General features: G+C 37.3%; 1 protein-coding gene across 1 annotated transcript; it reads left to right on the top strand.

Moving 5' to 3' along the window:
* The first annotated feature begins 2,213 nt into the window (after positions 1-2,213).
* ccnl1a (cyclin L1a) lies at positions 2,214-16,043 on the top strand. The gene is made up of 11 exons (XM_039663882.2): positions 2,214-2,507; positions 2,869-2,943; positions 3,975-4,084; positions 6,101-6,221; positions 6,304-6,368; positions 10,026-10,125; positions 10,209-10,313; positions 10,416-10,557; positions 14,746-14,857; positions 14,962-15,060; positions 15,137-16,043. Exons 1-11 carry the CDS (start codon positions 2,265-2,267, stop codon positions 15,558-15,560), a joined length of 1,596 nt encoding a protein of 531 aa, XP_039519816.2. The 5' UTR covers positions 2,214-2,264; the 3' UTR covers positions 15,561-16,043.
* The last annotated feature ends 1,890 nt before the right edge of the window (positions 16,044-17,933 follow it).

Raw genomic sequence — 17,933 nt, 5'->3', positions numbered from 1 at the left:
ACTCGTTCATTTCGTTCATTGTATGAACCAAATGACACAAAAAAGATTTGTTCATTTTGATAAACAAGTTCGAACAGGAGAGTCACGAACACGCATCACAGAACACAGCAAGGCGAGCATTTGAGCTTATAAAACTTAAACTTTGTTATTTTTTTTAAATGAGCGATCGTTTCGCTTGAAAAGCCCTTTATTCATCGTCTGGAATCGTTTAAAGCCCTTTGAATAGTTTGGACTGAAACTGTCTTTTGGTCGTTGAACCGTTTGTTTCCCACTGAAGTCCATTATATGGAGAAAAATCCTGGAATGTTTTCATCAAAAACCTTAATTTCTTTTCGACTGAAGAAAGAAAGACATGGACATCTTGGATAACATGGGGGTGAGTACATTTTCAGCAAAAGTTTTTTAAAAGTGAACTACTCCTTTTATAATAATGAATTAATGCCTAATCCTGCTTAAGCCCTCTCTGTGAAACCAGGCCATAAACAATCTTTCTATTTCCACACCAGAACTATAATGATGCTGAGGAACAAATTTCAACAATTTGAAAACCATTCTTTTTTTTTAGTTGATGAACGATACAAATGATGGTGGCTTGGGGTTGTAGTTTAGTTTTTATAGTCTACTTTTAGCTTTTTACTTCTGCCGATTGTATTTAGGCTTCAAAATGCATAAAAGTTGTGTTTATTTGTGAAGATTATCATGATGAAGAAAAGTAAGATTGATACATTTTTTATTTTATTTTTTTGGGACAGTGATGGATAAAACCTCTATTTGTAACTGTATAGTGCCTATAGTATTTTGATGCAAAGTAACTTGGTCTATACGGAAATAAAATCATCTTCAACATTATATGCTGGTGTGACTATTTCTAGTAAAGCACGTAGGCTATCATTTCAGCACATTATAATTCTCAGCAAGAAAGACTACAAATTACAGAATCTTTCAAAGAGATGTTTAATTCACATTTTATAACATGACATAGATAACACTTTATTCTTCCAAAGGGAATGTATCTGAGTCTGACTGCATAGATAAAAGCAGCAAAATGTGGGAGCTGGTTGTTATGCAGTTTCTTAGAAAGTATAGCCTACTTCTTTTCTTTTATCTGGTTAGTGCTGTATTTTTCAAGCAACAACCATGTTTTTTCCAGTAAATACTGCCAAAAACGGCTACAGAAAAACTAGGTGATTGTTTTTGTTGTTGTTGTTGTTTTAAACTAGGGGATGGTTGCTATCATGTGTGCATTTTCTCATGACGTCAGCCACACGACTGTAGCGCGTACCCGCGGATTGATAAATACTGCACACATTTCAGTTCCAGTGCGTCATGGTACTTCCCGTACCTAGTCACTGGGTTGTGGCTTCTGCCTGTCTATCTTAAAATACACCTATTACATAATAGCAAGGAAGTGTGTAGTACTATATATGTTTCATAACGCGTTGATGTCGAATAGACCCAAAAGATTATTAAATCTTTAATGCTGATATTTTTTTTTATTGGAAAGGAACAGCACACTTAAAAAAGGAAAAATACAAACAGAAACAAGTAGTGAAAGAAAGCAAAACAAAGAAATTAACAAGGCCAACAGCATGGGTACTGCCAGAGAAATAATAAAATACATATTTAACATGATAAAAAGAAATGAAGCTAAGCTCCTTCCTCAATTTTAGAGACCACACATAAGTTGGCAAAAGTAGAGATGCCATGCTGATAAATTGCTATGCTCCCTCGTGATTACGTGGAGTGTTTATGTGTTTACTCATGTTATACGTAAATAAAATAAACTTTATCTCTCATTTTACCCCGCACTACAATAGGTCGCGGATGTGCACACATATGTTGTTTGTCAGGCCAGACTTACGTCAGACCTACGTTCAATCCATATAGAAATATAAACACCTAGAAGCGCAAGTGTCATTTACAGGATAAACTGCTGCAGGGGGCGCTGTGAAAAAAAAATCTACCGAGAAAAAGCCTTATTGATAAGGCTTACAATCCCAGCATAACCAACAATGTGTGTTTAAAGTGTATAATAAACGGTGTCTACTAGTCTTTCTATGGGCGCAGAAACGTGCTTCAAAGAACAGTGGTGGGTTACATCGTTGAATAATGTAAAAGTCTCTGGCAGCAATGGTTTGTTTTGGTCACATGACAGACATCTCTCCACCAATCAGCGAGATTTCACAGAAGCAGCCGTATCCGCTCTAGGTTACGAGAATATTTCTAGAAACTAAAGTCCTCGGCAGGTACCGACGACAGCGATCATGGAGGCGTCGATGGCCACCGGTCCCGCCGCTAACCCGCCCGCTAATAGCGAAGGCATATTAATAGGGGATAAAGTGTATTCCGAAGTCTTCCTCACCATCGATAATTCTTTAATTCCAGAGGAAAAGCTTTCCCCAACCCCGTCTATGCAGGATGGCCTCGACCTGTACGTCGAGACCGACCTGCGGATACTGGGCTGCGAGCTCATCCAGGCCGCCGGAATCCTGCTGCGCCTGCCGCAGGTAATTCATATGTTTGTTGGTGTACAAAAAACGATTACTCTAAGTGCAAGTGTTATATTATAGTGCAAGTTTAAATAATTAGTTAAAAAATTGCCATGTGACATTATCAAACAAACACCTATAATTCGGTAAAACACGCCAAACGGTCCCATGGACTTAAAATATTTGTTTAAAAATGATATAACATTACAAGTTTAGATTTTACACAGTGTTTAATGTTGAGTTCAGTAACATGGAGTCTGTAAGTTACGTCTTTCACGAACGGTGTCCATCGGCTAGACAAAAACAAAATGGCGGACGTTCCTTTTTTAAGTAAAACAGGGCGGTTTATTAAATTTTCTTTAATTACATTTCTTTTCAGGTTGCCATGGCGACCGGACAGGTGCTTTTTCATCGGTTCTTCTACTCGAAGTCTTTCGTGAAACACAGTTTTGAGGTAAGAGAATAAAGCCGTATTTAAAAGCAATGTGGATGGCAGCCATGTTGTTCGAACTGCTGTAAATGACATTCAATCAGATTAAAACACCAAACCAAACTAACGTTATATAGTATATATTTTTTTAATGTTGGCGTCATACCAGGGTAATTTTAAAGTAACTTCAAATGAGCTGTCCAACTTGTCGTAATGTTTGGGCAACATGCATAACGTTAGGCAAAGGGACACTGTCTGTGTACTGGTTAAAATTTTCGAAACTACTATTTTTAAAGTTTTTGAAGTCTCTTATGCTCATAAAGCCTACATTAATATTGTGAATGTAAAATAATGTTTTTCTTTTGCAATATACTTATTTCTCTGATATAAAGCTACATTTTTATTACTCCAGTCGTCAGTGTCTCATGATCATTCTAATATTCTGATTTATTATCAATGTTGGAAACAGGTGTCCTGCTTAATATTTTTTTGGAACCTGTGATAATTTTATTCAGGATTCATTGATGAATAAGAAGTTTCAGCGCTTATTCAAAATATAACTTTTTTTTAACAATATAACTAATTTACTATCAGTTTTTTTTTATCCATTTATGATCCTTGCTAAATAAAAGTTGTTGTTTTTTTAAGAAACAAACAAAATGACTGGCCTCAAACTTTTGAACGGTAGTGTATATTGTTATAAAAGATAATACATTAAATAAATGCTTTTTAAACTTTTTTAGGAACTTTTTAATTACTTGAGTATCAAATCAGCATTTAAGAATTATTTCTGAATGATCTTGTGACACTGAAGTCTGGAGAATTGGCTGATGAAAATAGTTGTTTTCTTTTGCCTACACTTAGAAAATTACATGCAGTTCATACAACATTTGCTCAAATTCACTATTTAAAAGCATAAAAGTTTTCTTGTCCACGTATAAGTTCTGAAATTGATATAATTAACAGTATATTGTCTTATTAACTTGTGTATGCTGCTTGGTTTCTTGTGTAGCAGTGTTTCTAAAGGCTCTTTCTGTCATCTGTTGTCTATCTAGATTGTTGCCATGGCCTGTATGAACTTGGCTTCAAAGATCGAAGAAGCCCCTCGACGGATTCGAGACGTCATCAATGTGTTTCATCATTTAAGGCAGCTCCGAGGCAAAAGGTAAGCATGTCTCGCTCTCGCAGGGCTTCCGTCACACCGTTTCCCCTGTTCGTTTCCCGTGCGCCCAACCTCCCACCCTTAACCGATTCATTTTTCTTTGAATAACATTTAATGTCATCACCTCAAATTGTAAATGATTCAGGTATACTTAATCATGTTAACTGTGAGTAGTCTGTGCACTTCTGTTTGTCGTTGATATGATGTCTTAATTTTGTTTGCTTTATTCTAAACCATTTTAAAGCTTTTCAGTTCCGTCATCAGTCATAATTGGTAGTAACAGCAGGATATTACCTGAACAAGTAAAATACGTTCAAACGGCTCAAAAGGTTAATTTTGATCAAGGGAATATGATGGCAATTGGGCTATGTTGCATAAATCACTGGCTAGTCTCAATTCTGAAAACAATTTAAAGAGAATAAAAAGGAAAAATTGTTCATCTGAAATCAAGGACGCGGTATTAACTTGAATTCTCTTTTCCCTTGCAACCAACTAACAGCGACCAGCTACATTTACCAATGCCTGGGTGATGTGGAATGGTACGTAGAGATGAAGCAGTCGGCATGGCAACAGTGAGCGAGGTGTCGCTTCCCCCCTCCCCCGGGAGAAGCCAGTGGTCTGAAAGCGGTCACTGGGATATCGGGGATCGACAGGTTGGCCGCTGGTCCGAAGCGTCTGGGTGACTCCTGTATCTCAGTTTAAGCTTATTGTCTCTGCCAGCACAGGTGATGATCTAAATTTTCATTTCATTATCAAGAGACACCTCACCGCACATGTCATAGCTTCCACAGAAGTATCTCACTCTGCACATCCAAGATTGAATTGTCTTGTATGTTCACATGACAGGAGCTGTGAGGGTTGCACGCTGAGAACGTGCTCTTTTCTTTTTGCGTCGTAATTTAAGTCTTCTGTTGGGATTGGGTGTTCTAGACACTTTATTGTCCAAAATGCACAATTAAATGTCGAGTTATCCCAAGAGCAGTCTTCGACATCAGGTTGTCGGAGCTGTTTTGTGTGCATTTTGCCTTCGAAATCACTAACCATGTTGTTTAGTGTAGATTTTTTTGACGATTATGATTTCAGATGTAATTAAGTGACATGAAACTAAGTATGTTAATGTTTATGAAATATTTCTGCATGTCTGGATGTCATGTCAGTGAAAATGAAATCATTTAGATTATAACTATTGAAATATGAACCGTTTTCTCTCTGTTTCAGTGCAAGAGATTCTAAATCTTTTATTTTGTTAAAATGTAGGCTCTTTTCCAGTACTGAATAACTGAATTTTTAATGTTGTTTAGATGTACAACATAGTTTTGGTAAAGTAATACATGTTAAGTGTTTCTCTTGATATCACAACTGGACGGTTTTAGTTTTGATAGCTAAAAGAGCACAAGAATAAAATTCATTTAGGTGGTCACCTTTTAGTTGGTCAGTGTTGTTTTGCTGTTGAGTTGCAGATTTTGAACATGTAGTGAAGGTGACCAATGTTATTCCCTCACACACCCTGAAGTACATCCGTACTATTCTCAAATCGTGACTCAGCCTTGTTATTATGTTGTCATGAACTTGTTCTCCAAGTAGTGATTTCTGGTAAAAAGCTCACATCTCTTTGATGTTTTTTTTAATGGTTATGCTGAGACTTTGTATACTGTATGTTGAGGTTTTTGATGCTTTTGTTTCCCTAGATTGACCTGGTTAGTGCATTATTGTGATATTTCTATAGTGCGTTTATAGTAGAACGTGTTTTTTTATTTATTTTTATATTCTGTTGAAGCTATGATGTGGTGAGAGGTGAAGCTTTTTCTTGCTAGTAACTTGTGGCAGTACTAAAAGTCTTAAACTGAAATTACAGGAGTCAAAAAAAAAAAAAACTGGACCTGTTGCCTGTAGTTGGTTGAAAGGGAAACAGAAATTGATTTGAATTGAAAATGAAGCAAACAAAAGGCACTTATTCATTGTCTTAAATAGTATTTGGGTATGGGGAAACCATTTTACTTTCGTTCCTTCATAAATCAGGAGTCCAAGTCCATTGATACTTGATCAGAACTACATAAACACCAAAAACCAGGTGATAAAAGCTGAACGGCGTGTGCTGAAGGAGCTGGGCTTCTGCGTCCACGTCAAACACCCACACAAGGTATGTCACTTTCTTTTGTAGCACTTAGTTTTGCTGGACAACGAAATGAGTTACTTAACCTGCAGTTTGGTGGTTTTTCTAGATTATCGTCATGTATCTGCAAGTCCTTGAATGTGAGAAGAACCAAACGCTGGTCCAGACAGCATGGTGAGTAAATAAGCAATCTTGAATTGGGTGTCTAGACACTGCGGTGTAACCAGCCCAGTAATTAACCCTCTTACGTAACTTTTCTGTCCCCTCATCTGATGGATTGGTGTATTCGTGGCTCATGTGTGTGTTGGTGTGTGTCTTCTGTTTAAATCTCTTGTTCATGGCTGTAATTAAAGGAAAATGGAGAGCTTAGTTTAACTCTGTCCTTTCTCTCTACTCTTTGATTAAAGGGTAGTCCATGATGGTAAGTGTCATAAAGAACCTCTGAACTCTGCTCCTCCAACCACATGACCTCAGGAATCTCCCCCCATTGGCTGCCCTTCTCGAGACAGCCAATCCAGTGAGAGCTCTCTGCCCGAGAATCACTGAAGGGGGCCTTTTCCAGCTGCCATCAGCATCTTGTTTTCTTGCGGTTGTCCAAAAGGATTTGTATTTGTTTTTGCTTCAAGTCTCAAGTTTTCTCTCTTTCTTTTTAATTATTTGCTTTTACCTTTATAAAAGGTAGTTAACCTGAATATTTGCATTTCATTATTAGACTTCACTTATTAGATTTAGGTGGTATACGTAGACTACGTTCTTTTTCTTTTTTTAAATGTACTCCAAATTAAAGGTTAAGTCACCCAAAAAGGAAAATAGTTGTTATTCACCCTGATGTCTTTTTCAAACCTGTATGATTAGTTTTTTTAATAGAATAGCCAAGTAAACATTTGAAAATGTTCACATTGCTCTTTTCCATACATTGACAGCATATAGTGTCCAGAGGCTGTCAAGATGTAAAAAGGGCAAAAAATTCGTCTGAACTGAAATTTAAGTTTATTTCTGTCCTCTCTGATCTTGTATGCTTCTACATAAACATTTGTGTAACTAGTGGGCCTAGTGTAACCTCGATGAGAGTTTTGCTGAAAGCCACTTCTAAACACACAAAGCTTTCATATGGCTTCAGAAGAGTTGTATTATGGCGCACAATATGAATTTATATATATTTTGAAAATGGACAGCCTCTGTTCACGTTAACATTGAACGTTGTCTTTTTTTGTGTGTGTTCCACTGAGGGAAAATTTCATGGGTTTAGAATGACATGATGGTGAGTAAATGACTTTTTAATTTTGGGTGAACTACTCCTTTAAATAAGCAATTATTATCACAATAATTAGGTGCTAGGCGTTATGTCTTACAGGAACTCTCTCTCCTGCTCAGTCTATGCTTGAACGATATGTTTGAAGCTCAGACTTTTCATATAAATCTAATGTTCTTAGCAGGGTTGGGAATCGAAATTAATTTATTTTTTAATTAACAAAATTTTAGTTCAGTTTTAAGTTCTCGTATGTCGTCTTGGGCTTGAATGCTTAAATGCGCACAAAATCACGTCAAAATCCTCGTAAACAGCCATGTTGTCTCAAGTGAACGTAAACAGTTGAGAAAGAAAATGCATATTGGATCCTGCATAAGGTCTTAAAGTAACAGCAGCCTAATAAACCTGCTGCAGTCTCGTTAACGTTAAACAAAAAACAAAATCGCTTACTGATCTTGACTGAATTACTTTTGTGACTTTAAGTAAACAATGAGGTGCGAGAGGCTGTGCTGTATCGTGATTAAGTAACGGCTGAAGAGCGTTGTTAGGCGCGACGCTAAGCGGAGCAACCCCTTCAGCTTTTATAAAACGGTTACCACACAATACAAATATAAAAAAAAAAAAATTATTAGTGCTACTTTCATGCAGTAAAATCACTAAAAGTCTTTCTTCCGCTAGAGAAAAAAAAAAGTCCCTGACCGCAAACGGCTACAACGTTCCAATGTGTAAAATGTATGAAAGCTCAAATAAAAACGACATAGGAACTGCATAGGAAATTGACCGTTGAGTGAAGCGGTCATAGCCGTGTTTTATCATGAATAAGGCACAGCTATTGACCAATCAGAATCAAGGATTGGAACTAACCGATTTATAATAAGGATTAATCTATATTTTATTTATAAAAAGCAAACTACATAGTGTTATTTTACAGTTGATTACAATTTCTGTACCTGAAATCTGTTTAGTTGTATTTATTTGTGCTATTGCTAATTTGTTTATTTGTTCTTATTTTATTAGTTTAGTTGTCTTAATGTTTGAAATTTATATCGGTTGTTTTTGCTGTGGTATTTTTGTTTAATCTGTAGGAAGATGTTCTTTAGGCTTTTTTTGACAGCTGATTTTTGTTTATTAAAATTAGCTACAACAAAACATTTGGCCAAAAGACTAAGAATGAATATGTTGAACGTAAATGTTTGACTCTATATATATATATAGTACTATATACATACACACTTTTGTTTTAATTTTTTACCTTACTGGAATCAAAAAGAATCGGAATCGATACGCAAAATCAGAACTGGAATTAGAATCGCTAAAAATGATACCCAACCCTAGTTCTATGCCTGCAGTATAAAATCTACAGTGTTTCTATTTCAGTGCAATTCACAAAACGTAGTCAATCCCTTATTAATTCACAAAGGTAGTCTTTCCCTTATTTGTCGACAGCGTTTTGGGTCCACAGTATCCATCTGCTTGCTTGCTTTTTTCAGAGAGCTTTGCATCTCATTTCTGGCAGTCATTCAGAGTTGAAGTTAAAGATTATCTGTCTGCAAGTCTCCATTTAGCTGTGTATCCTTATACCGCAGGAGACGTGTATTTGCCCATTCCCAGGGCGGCGACTCAGCCCGCTTTGCATGGCGTATATTGTTAGGAGTTGCATGCAGACATCAGTGCTACATCCCTACTGCTCCTGTGTCTCTTCATTTTACACTCCCATCTGCTTATTTTATGGAAAGTTAATCGACTATGTAAGATGGAACTATGAAAAAGCAGATGGAGTTGTAGTAGAGCTGCACGATTCTGGATAAATTGAGAATCACAATTCTTTTGTTTCAAACGGAGGTCGCGATTCTGAACAGACAGCTGAACAATAACAAGTAGTTCACTAGAGGTTCTAACAAATTTTGTTTGCTGCTGTCTGTTTAAAATGAATAATGAATCTGAATAAATTATTTTAAAGTTGGTTTGAATGAATGATTCAATGACATTAATGATTAAATTATGAAGCGTTATTTTACTCTCAAAAGGTGGTTAATTCTATTGTGATTGCTTCCGTAGAGTAGATTTGTTTAAATCTAAACTTTATACTAGTTCTTCTGTGATAACAGAAATATCGAAACTGCGTGGTTGAAAAGACTTGTTTGTTCATGACAACTGCCCTCTCTGGCTCTGGTGTCATGTTCTGGTGTCATTTTTGCCAAAGGATGGGTGATTCGTTAAGACAAGTTTTGGAATTGAGATCACAATCCTTTACCGATTTATCGTGCAGCTCTAAGTTGTAGTAATGTCGCATGCAAGGCAGTTATAGTTTTGACAAATGTCCTCCCATGAGTTTGTCTATGTGCACATGGGCACACTGAACGTGTGCATGTGCCCATTCACACTGCATGCTTGCCTTAAAACTTCTGTAGAGCGACAGAGGAACGCGAGGCAGAGAGGAAAAGGACAAAGTTAAGCTCAAGCCTCCATTTATTTTTGGTCTTTTTGCATCATGTGACAAATCTCGTACATAAAGATGATGTTATGGATGATCAACCCATGCAGGGAAGTTGCAATTTTGTGGTTCACCTTCTGTGTTGCAGGAACTACATGAATGACAGTCTTCGCACTAATGTGTTTGTGAGATTTGAAGCTGAGACCATCGCCTGTGCCTGCATTTACCTCGCTGCACGAGTGCTACAGGTACAAAACCGTTCTCTGTCCTTCATCACGTCTTCTTGGGTTTACTCAGAGATGTGGTGGTGTTAATGTCTGACTTTTCCCAGATATCGTTACCCTCTCGGCCGATGTGGTACCAGCTGTTTGGTGCTACGGAGGAGGAGATCAAAGATATATGTACAACCACTCTGAAGTTGTACACCAGAAAAAAGGTTAGACTTGTTTCACCTTTCTCCCGTTTTAAAATGAGCAGGTCTTCACTGGTGTGTTTATATTGAGTGTGTGTTTCTGATTTGTTTCCTTTTGTTTTCTAGCCAAATTATGACTTTGTGGAGAAGGAAGTGGATAAGAGGAAGATGGCTCTACAGGAAGCCAAACTGAAAGCCAAAGGGCTGAATCCAGATGGCACTCCTGCTCTCTCCATATTGGGCGGATTCTCTCCTGGATCCAAACCATGTAAGTTGTCACTTGCTGTCACTTGCACAGCCGCTGCTGACTGCTTTTGTAGAAATATGTAGCAGCTATATCGTGCATTCTGTCAGTTGCGGTCCTGACACCTCCGTCTCAACAGCATTAGTGTACAACGCGACAAATACTCGCAATATTAACGCAGAGGAACGGCTACATCACTTAAGTGAGTTCACAAAAGTTCATTTGCATGTGCTTTAAAGCCTTGCCGGTTAAAGATGTCATTCACTGCTGATGCGCTGTTCTGAGCGCGAACACCCGACGTGCTCATGCACTAAAAGCTTGTCTAACAGCGCCTGGTTGCTGGACTAAGTTATCTTTCGAGTATTATTTCGCTAATACTCTCAAATACACACAAGGTTTACATAAGAACATTTGGTTATGTCTAAACTCAAAGCAAACCGAGAAAATTGAGAGAAATCTGCTTGTCAAATGCTCCGTGTATATTAGACGTGTCGCGTACAGGTCTTAAAGCGACAGTAGCCCTAATAATAAAAATGCAGCTGCTTGTTCTTAAATGGATAGTTGACCCCAAAATAAAAATTCTGTCATTATTTATTCACTGTAATGTTGTTCCAAACCTGTATTAATTTATTTCTTGTGCTGAACAAAAAAGAAGATATTTTGAAGAATGTGGGTGTTGCTGTTGCTGGGGGGGGGGGGGGGCTCCGTATATTTTCCTGCTTTTTTGTCCTTAGCCAATCACTTGCCTGATTAAGTGAATGTAGACAGTTCAGATATGTGTCAATGTATTGGAGCCGTGCATTCGATCTTAACTCTTTCCCTGCCAGCGTTTTAAAAAAAAAAGTTGCCAGCCACCGCCAGGGTTTTTGACGATTTTCGCTAAATTTGAATGCCCCCGCTGAATATTTTCTTCCATGAATATATGAAGATGATATATATAAAAATAAAGATCTGAGCCTCTGCTTTTAGGCAAAAAAAAACGTTTTTATTTTATCTTCATCTGTTCTTTTTTTATTGCCTCTTGAACAGAGGTAGGTTTTGTCAAAAACACAACATTTTGGACAAAAAACTGAGAAAAAAGTATTTTTATCAAACAAGTGCATTTAAAAGCAGAATACATTCAGATGTTGTTTCCTTCATATATAAAACTTTCCAAAATAAATTAAAAACATAAAATAAATGTAAAATATATCAAATTTCCTAGGATGTAAAGGAAATGTAACTTTTGCAATAAAACTTCTGCCTCTGCCTCTCTGTGTTCTACCTATGAATAATTGGAATTACAATAAACAGGCCTAGACACACACACACACACACACACACACACACACAAATACATATTACAATGTGGTAAATGTGCACAAAGAGAGAAATAATTTGACAATTACACCTTCATATTTAGACAGCCACACATAAATGCCTGCACACACACGTATATTATAGTGTCATAATATTATACGATCTATCTGCGGCACGTCCATGGCTAGCATGAACATGTGCATCTCTCTCACTGACTACTTCGTCCCGATCAGATTCAGAATTATCAAATAAAGAGTGATCGGACTCCGAGTCCATTAACCTCCAGTACTTCAGCCATATACCTCTGCATTGTCTGTCTGATACATTCTCACTACTCCACTGTTTGAGACGATTGCGATCTGTTTCTCTGATCAAAGAGTTGCGCAATCATTCAGGACATGCGCGCGGGTCTTCCTTACCGTATACCACCTAAAACACGGATACCCGGAAAATTCCGTGTTTGGCGCAGATTAGGGCTGGGCGATATGGCCAAAAAATCATATCTCGATATTTTTTGGTCAAATGGCGATATACGATATATATCTCGGTACTTTCTACGTTTTCTATTTAGAGAAAGAAAATCTTTATATTTAAAAAAAAAAATATATATATATATATATATATATTCACATTCGGCCCAATGATATCCTACAAACAATGTTGATATTGAAGGACATGGAAACAAATATAATATAGGCTATGCAATATATTATGTGCAAAAAGCTTTTGTTTTTATATTGACTAAAGGCTAAACTAAAAATGAAAATAAAAACAAAAGCACAAACTAATTATATTAGCCTGCATTTGATTACCCCATTATAATCACTTTCACTTTCATTAAAAATATATACTTGTAGGTTTAAAATTCCACATATGGCACATTTATTTTCTCCAACAACAAATATTTTAGCAATATGTTTATTTTAGTCAGAATTATTGTGTACTACGTAGTACTATTCACGCGCATGCGCGCGCCGGCGCTCGTTCAAGGAAGCATGAATTTTAGCGGAGATTCACTTGCAGAAACTCGTCCTCTTCTGACATGGACATATTTGTTGGACATATTTGTTGTGAAATGGACATATTTGCTTTACTTTCTAACTTTTACAGATGGAGAATATACCTGTGAAATGTAAGTTGAGCACTGAGGAAAGCACCACATCTCAAACGCATTAAACAGCGCAAGTATATCTTGTCAGCAACAGTGTCTGTCAGAGCATTTGACAGGGCGGCAAGCTGCCTTAAACTTGTTAACTATATCAAAGTGATTTTGACGCAATTAATATAAGCTTGTGTCATGTTTAGGACAAATTGTACTACGTAGCCTAGCTACTTTCACTGTAGCAGCTCACACTGCAACCTCCGCTATTTTTCAGATGTGCTCATATCAAACTACTGTATCGATATAAACGGTATTGCCTCATTCCATATCGTTTCAAAAAATATAACGATACATCGTACAAACTCGATATATCGCCCAGCCCTAGCGCAGATGCGTTTTTTTCATTAAACACGGAAAATTCCGTGTTTGGCGGGGAAAGAGTTAAAGTGACAGCCGCCTAATAAACCGTCTGTGTGACACAACATAACTGCCAGATTCAAACTGCTTTCGTGCATTGGTTGGTGCTGAGCCAGAGATGGACGCGCTCAACACTGACATCATAACTATTTGCATTTTATTCAAACACATAATGTTTAATTTAGGTTTCAGACATTTGAATACATATAAGCACTAGTAAAACAATACATTTCGAGTTTGTAAAATACACACTGATGTCTATGGAAGCAGCAATAACAATCTATTCAAATATAATTTGTCAATGGGGCAGTTAGATTATATTAAACTTGCGTGTGAAAGGGTTAAGAATCAGTGGATATTTAGTCTATGTAGTGTTTATGTCGTTTATACAGTTTCTTAAATTCAGGGTCCCCGCGGGTCCTTAAAATGTCTTAAATAAAATTTTCGCTTTTTAAGGCCTGAAAATGTCTTAAAATCTGAAATATCCGATAAAGAGGTCTTAAATTTCACGTACGGGCCTTAAATTTCTTGTCCGATTCGTTATCCTTTTTTTTTTTTTTTTTTTTTTTTTGTTTGTTTACAGACTGTGTTTACGAGCGTTCATGCTTGGTTGCCAGATTTAAGTAATTAAATCCCCAGTCAGAGCCTTTCTGTTAAAAGAACACGTTTTCTACCTGGTCTTGTCAATAGTATCTGGCAACCCTTCTCCCTCGCGCGCGCGCGCGCTTTACACTGCCGAAGAAGCAAGGATGATCTGAAAACACAGACAAGTAGCTGGAGTTCAGTGATCTTCATTTGAGATTATCTACTTAAAGTGTCATTCAGTTGGTCTTTATTCTGTCACAAGCGGCTAAATCTGCGATCAATACAGGCTGATATACAGAAGTGTTTTTAATGTTGATCATATTATTGCTGTTTTGCAACGAAAGCCACTGCAGCACACAGTGGTGATTCGAATTCGTGAGATTCAATGACCCGTTCATAAATACAGCCACGTGCTTTGTTACCATGTTTGTTACTAATGAATTAATGACTCAATGACCGATGACTCGCTTACAAAGACAGTGACTTAACGCCTCCTACTGGCGATTTTAATTTAATATTTAAAAGTATCACCTCTTTTACCATCATTGGATATTTATTGAACATTGATTTATTTAAAGAATTCTTTATTTTATTAAAGTATTTATAAAGGTAAAAAAAATAAACTGGAATTTGATCGTATCACTTGTCTAAATGGTCTGTCATTTTTTGCTTTTTCTCCCTTTATTTTTAGTTTAGTAAATGGTGACAGACCATTGAACAATCCCTTCAAAACACATCTCTCTAGCCTGAAGATGTCTACAGGCGTCTGTTAACATTAAACCTATAAAAAATGTAATGCTTCTTGTTAGGTTCTCCTAACATAATGAAGGCAGATGAGAAGTCTCCCAACCCTCAAACGCTCAAGGCCACGAAGAAAGAACCAGAAGATCGGACTCAGGGCTCTAAGAGCCCACACAACGGGTGAGTTATTAGACAGATAAATCATGCGACCGTCAGTCAGATACTTGTTTTAGTTTAATTAAAAAGCACTGATTAATCAATCATCCTCCTCGTTCTTTCCTCAGACTCAGGAAGGAAAGCAAGTTAGGTCGGAACAGTCGAAGTGCAAGTCGTTCTCGTTCCAGAACGAGATCCCGGTCCAGATCTCGCTCGCCCAGACGACAGTAAGTACCGTTTGCAGTACGCTGCTGTAAGCTCGATGATGTTCGCGTCTGTACTCAATTGTTGCCTTTCCTCTAGTTACAATAACAGGCACAGTCACTCAGGCACCTACAGCTCTCGCTCCCGAAGCCACTCTCACAGCCGCAGCCAATCACCCCGGCGACACGCCAACCACGGCCCTCCGTCTCCTCTCCTGCCACACTTGAAATCAAAGCAGCGCTCAGACGATCTGCACCAGCACAGCAGACACGGCCACAAAAGGAAACGGTCGCGCAGCCGCTCTCGTTCCACCAGCAAGCCCCGCGAGCGGGACAGAGAGCGAGAGAGAGAGCGGGACCGGGATCGAGGTGCCTCTGACCTGGCGAAGAAGCACAAGCACGAGCGAAGCAGCGGCGGCGGCCATCACCGCGACCGGCGGGAACGCTCCCGCTCGTACGAACGCTCTCATAAAAGCAAACACCACAGCAGCAGCCATTCAAGCCACAGTCGACACAGACGCTGAGTGTTTTCTTTGTTACACGTCTGCGAGACTGCGAGTTCGTTTGTGTTCCATTTAACTGGTCAACGTTGACCTAGTTGTCTGTTTTACTTTCTTGATTTCTTTTGTGTTATTTTGGTGTTTCAGTTTTAAATGTTGAAAGGATATGAAACTACATATTTACAGTGTAAAGATGGGTTCAATGTTGATGTAATACGGGAAATGCTTTGATTTATAAAAGCAAAGGTGGGAAAATCAATAGTTGCATTGGAAAAATGGAAAATGTTTTCAGGTAAGACAACGATACCTTGCACAGATATAGGAATAACAAATAAAGACGCTCTTCTGATGGATGGAAATTGGTTACTCTGAAAATAGATCATATTTTTTTACAGTTGGATGCAGACTTTTTTTTGGGGGGGATCATGGTGACTTTGTTGCACTGGTTTTTAGTCTGCACGTCTTCAATGTCTGATTTTTACTCAATAAAAAGTGACTTATTCCTACTGTCAATTGTTGTTTTTTACTCTGTTATGGAACTTGGTTTTATGAATTGAAATTGACATAAAAATCCCATGAGACAGACCAAACCTGTTATGACAAAATTATATTTATCACACCAGCACAAACGGCTAATATCTCGAGCTGTGGTGTTAAAAAATTTGATTGATTTTAGTATATTAGCTTATCATAAATGTGTTTTTTCTCTTATGCGTAGGAGATAATTACATTTCATTACAAGACAAACTAAATGAGCTCAAAATCTCAAGGATTATTAGTGAAAACAAAGAAAAAAAATATGATTTTAAACAACGTCTAATGAGGAGCAGTGTTTTGTGTATTTAATATTGCAAGTGATCTATTTATTTTCTTTTAACAAGTGCTTTTTGAGGCACTAAAGGGAACTTAGTTTAGTTTTTTTCCAAACTTGAGTTTGTACCTGGATCTCAAGTGCTCCTGGGTTATTTATGACTATCTTTCTTGTGTTAGTGCTTACATTATCAAAAGTGTCTTGTGAAATAGATCACTGTGCATTGAACAACCAACTTACTTTCATTTGAGAGATCTTTGTTTCAAGCCTGTCTTAACATCAAGATGGCTGACAGGCTTTGTCCTTTATTTCTTTTTTCAGTGTCTGAACTTTATGGGAAAATGCCAATCACAGGTCCCTTCAGACTCTTCCTTAGTGAAAGCTTGTGTGTTTTGTGATGTGTTCCTTTACATCAGACACCCCTGATTCTTTATTTTTAGAAATAAAATGTATTTGTTGTGGGCTTTATGGATTTATGTGTAAAACGGGAACTGCTTTAAGCTTGTGAAAGGTTGAAACATCACCTCATTTTGCTGGACATATTGTTACCAACAGGAAACTTAGAAGGCAGGAACCGCATACATGTATCTCGCCTCTTTTTAGTTATGCAACAAATCAGGAGTCATTTGCATTCTGAGTCACTAATGTGATTGTGAAAAATTCTCTCTTTTCTCTGTAAAGCTGTAAAGGCCAAAGGAGAATAGCTACAGATGTTTTAATGTTAAATCTGTGCCATTTTTGTTTAACCTAATCATTATACTCCTTTTATTTCCTAACATATGATAAACTACTACTTGAATTGTTTAAATGAGTTGTGCAGTTTCAGGTGGGTCAAATGCATGGTCAAATGTGGTGCCGCTCTGTAAGTGGGTTTGAAGGACTAAACTACTAGATAGTGTCTGTAGGCTTCTTACTAATAGTATGATGTAGAAACTAATGTTTGTAAATAGGAAACCCGTGTATACATCAGTTGTCGCCATCTACTGACGTAAAGAGTCACTGAAAAAAAAAGAACAACACACCAAGACAAATTTTCAGTGCGATAAACGGCTATTATTAATACGTCTCTAAGACCAACGCAAAAATTTACATGTCGTCAGTTTTATGTTTTATCCATGGAAAAGTCCATAGAAAACGTTGTGCATTGTATGAATAAATAAATTTTATTAAAACAAAAAATGATTTTAAAGATATACTTACAGTATAGTAATAGTAATGTTCACTGTATAAATTAATCATTTAACTACATAGCTGCCTTTTAAATTTTGATGAGTTTCCCTTGTATGAGAATGATCATATTTGAAGTTTGACCTTTAACCCTGAAAGACCCGTGGTGGGTGGTAAAATACAACATCACATTTAGCTCTTCCATGAATTTTAGCTCTTGAAAGACTACATTTACATAGCCAATGGGTCCTATTGTTTAGCCTCGCAATGTCATTGGATAGTAAATGTGCATATAGGTCTTGCCATGAGGCCATGAACTCTTTCAACCTACAAACTTTCCTGGAATTGAATCTCCTTGTTTCATTGGACTGGATTTCTCAACATTGAAGTAAGTAAAATCCTAGAAATATATTTGTTTT

Source organism: Pimephales promelas, chromosome 10 (assembly GCF_988280905.1).
Source record: "Pimephales promelas chromosome 10, fPimPro1.hap1.1, whole genome shotgun sequence".
NCBI lineage: Eukaryota > Metazoa > Chordata > Actinopteri > Cypriniformes > Leuciscidae > Pimephales > Pimephales promelas.
This window is presented reverse-complemented; position numbering and strand designations above follow the sequence as displayed.

Excerpts from the sequence above, each read along its gene's own strand:
- ccnl1a (XM_039663882.2), top strand. The coding sequence starts at position 2,265 with ATGGAGGCGTCGATGGCCACCGGTCCCGCCGCTAACCCGCCCGCTAAT. Across the intron at positions 4,085-6,100 it reads AGGCAGCTCCGAGGCAAAAG|GAGTCCAAGTCCATTGATAC; the intron begins GTAAGCATGTCT and ends TTCATAAATCAG. Across the intron at positions 14,858-14,961 it reads TCTAAGAGCCCACACAACGG|ACTCAGGAAGGAAAGCAAGT; the intron begins GTGAGTTATTAG and ends TTCTTTCCTCAG.